Source organism: Cebus imitator, unplaced genomic scaffold (assembly GCF_001604975.1).
Source record: "Cebus imitator isolate Cc_AM_T3 unplaced genomic scaffold, Cebus_imitator-1.0 Scaffold316, whole genome shotgun sequence".
NCBI classification, from domain to species: domain Eukaryota; kingdom Metazoa; phylum Chordata; class Mammalia; order Primates; family Cebidae; genus Cebus; species Cebus imitator.
This window is the reverse complement of record NW_016107631.1, coordinates 1058820-1060742: the sequence shown is the minus strand read 5'-3', so window position 1 is coordinate 1060742 and position 1923 is coordinate 1058820. Positions and strand designations below refer to the sequence as shown.

Genomic DNA, 1923 nt, shown 5'->3' with positions numbered 1-1923 from the left:
CCAGCTACTCAGGAGGCTGAGGCAGGAGAATTGCTTGAACCCAGGAGGCAGAGGTTGCAGTGAACCGAAATAGTGCCACTGCACTCCAGCCTGAGCAACAGAGTGAGACTCCATCTCAAAAAAAGAAAAAAAAAATCATACTGTAAAATTCCAATCTTTCTTGTTTTTGTTTTGTTTGAGAAGGGTCTTGCTCTTTTGCCCAGGCTAGAGTGCAGTGGTGCCATCATGGCTCACTGCAGGCTCCACTTCCTGGGCTCAAGTGATCCTCCTGCCTCGGCCTCCTGAGCATTGCCCGGGCTGGTTTAAACTCCTGGGGTCAAGCAGTCTGCTTACCTTAGCTTCCCAAAGTGCCTGGATTACAGGCGTGAGCCATCACACCCAGCCCAGCTCCAGTATTTCATAGGTCTCCAATGCAATGGTGAAGTCTTGGACTGGTACAACATTTCTACCTTTGATGCCTGTGCAACTCAAAACCATCCCATTCTTGTATTTGAGCTGAGATTTTTAGCAATTCTGTGTTGTAAAAGTATCAGAAACAATCTAAATGATCAGGTCTTCGACAAATAGTATATGCACCATATTTATTGGATAAGTTATTTCAAGGAATAGGATTTTTGAAAAAAAGTATTACATGGATCCCTGGTAGGGAAGAGGTCTTAAAACCCTGACCCCTGTTTGGCGTTATGAAGTGTCTCCTCGATGACAGAATGAATGGAAAGGGGATGCCGGTTTTGCTTCCACTGTAAATTTTCCTGGGAGTTAGCTGTTCATGGACACATGCAGGAAAACAAGAAGACAAGTTTTATTATTTGACTAACTTGCAAACCTAAGGGATCTGTCTGTTTTTGTTTTCCAGCATACAATGTACGACAGCATTTGGTGTAACATTAAGAGTAATTAACTTTGCACAAGATGTTTGGCTCAGAGGACTACGGACTATGGCCAGAACTCATCTGGTGATTGCTAGAAACGGCAACTTTTCCTTCTTGTTTTGTCTTTTTATGTGGAAACTGCTAGACAATTGTTGAAACCTTAAATTCATTTTCATTTCAATAAACTAACTGCAAATCATTAAAGTTCCTCCCTGTTCTTCTATAAAAAGAGAGGCTTGGCCGGGCGCGGTGGCTCACTCCTGTAATCCCAGCACTTTAGAAGGCCAAAGTGGGTGGATCATGAGGTCAGGAGATTGAGACCATCCAGGCCAAAATGATGAAACCCCTTCTCTACTAAAATACAAAAAGTTAGCCGGGCATCGTGGCACGTGCCTGTACTCCCAGCTACTCAGGAGGCTGAGGCAGGAGAATCGCTTGAACCCAGGAGGTGGAGGTTACAGTGAGCCAAGATTGCACCACTGCACTCTGGCCTGGCCACAGAGCAAGACTCCATCTCAAAAAAAAAAAAAACAAAAACAAAAACAAACAGAGATAGAGAGAGAGAGAGGCTTTCCAGGCTTCCAGGCTTCCAGGCTTCCAGGCTGCACAGTCAGGCTGTAAATGGCAGACAGAGACAAACCTCAAAGGAGGGGGTTCAAGCCTTCTGGGAAACGCTTTATTTTTCATCATCTCTAGCCCAAGAGTTGGTCTTCTCTCTCTGAAGTGTTCCACTCTCTACATCCCACTACCTCCCTAAGCCACTTTCTCTGGGGACCTCATGCTCTTGGGCTGTGCTCAGAGGCCCTGATTTTATGCCAGTCCTATCCATGCTGAGCCCTTCTAGTTATGCCAGGCTCCTCTGGGCTGTCTTTGGGGCTCCCTCAGGCATGCAGGGCCCAGACCAGAGCCAGCCTGGGAGCGGGGGCCTGCAAAGCAAGGTGGATCCTTGCATGAAAATATGACTTGCCCTGATTACTGAGTTTTCTAGTATAGCAACACTTTAAATCATACAATGTCCCCTGGTCCAGTCTCTGCCAGTCGGTTCATCCTC

General features: G+C 46.2%; 1 protein-coding gene across 1 annotated transcript in view; it reads left to right on the top strand.

Moving 5' to 3' along the window:
• LOC108286210 (mammaglobin-B) overlaps window positions 1-1076 on the top strand; it is a 4367-nt gene extending 3291 nt beyond the window's left edge. Inside the window, exon 3 of the mRNA XM_017503821.2 lies at window positions 857-1076. Within this exon, the coding sequence (XP_017359310.1) occupies window positions 857-901 (45 nt within the window). The 3' untranslated portion in view covers window positions 902-1076. The remainder of the gene's footprint in view (window positions 1-856) is intronic.
• The last annotated feature ends 847 nt before the right edge of the window (window positions 1077-1923 follow it).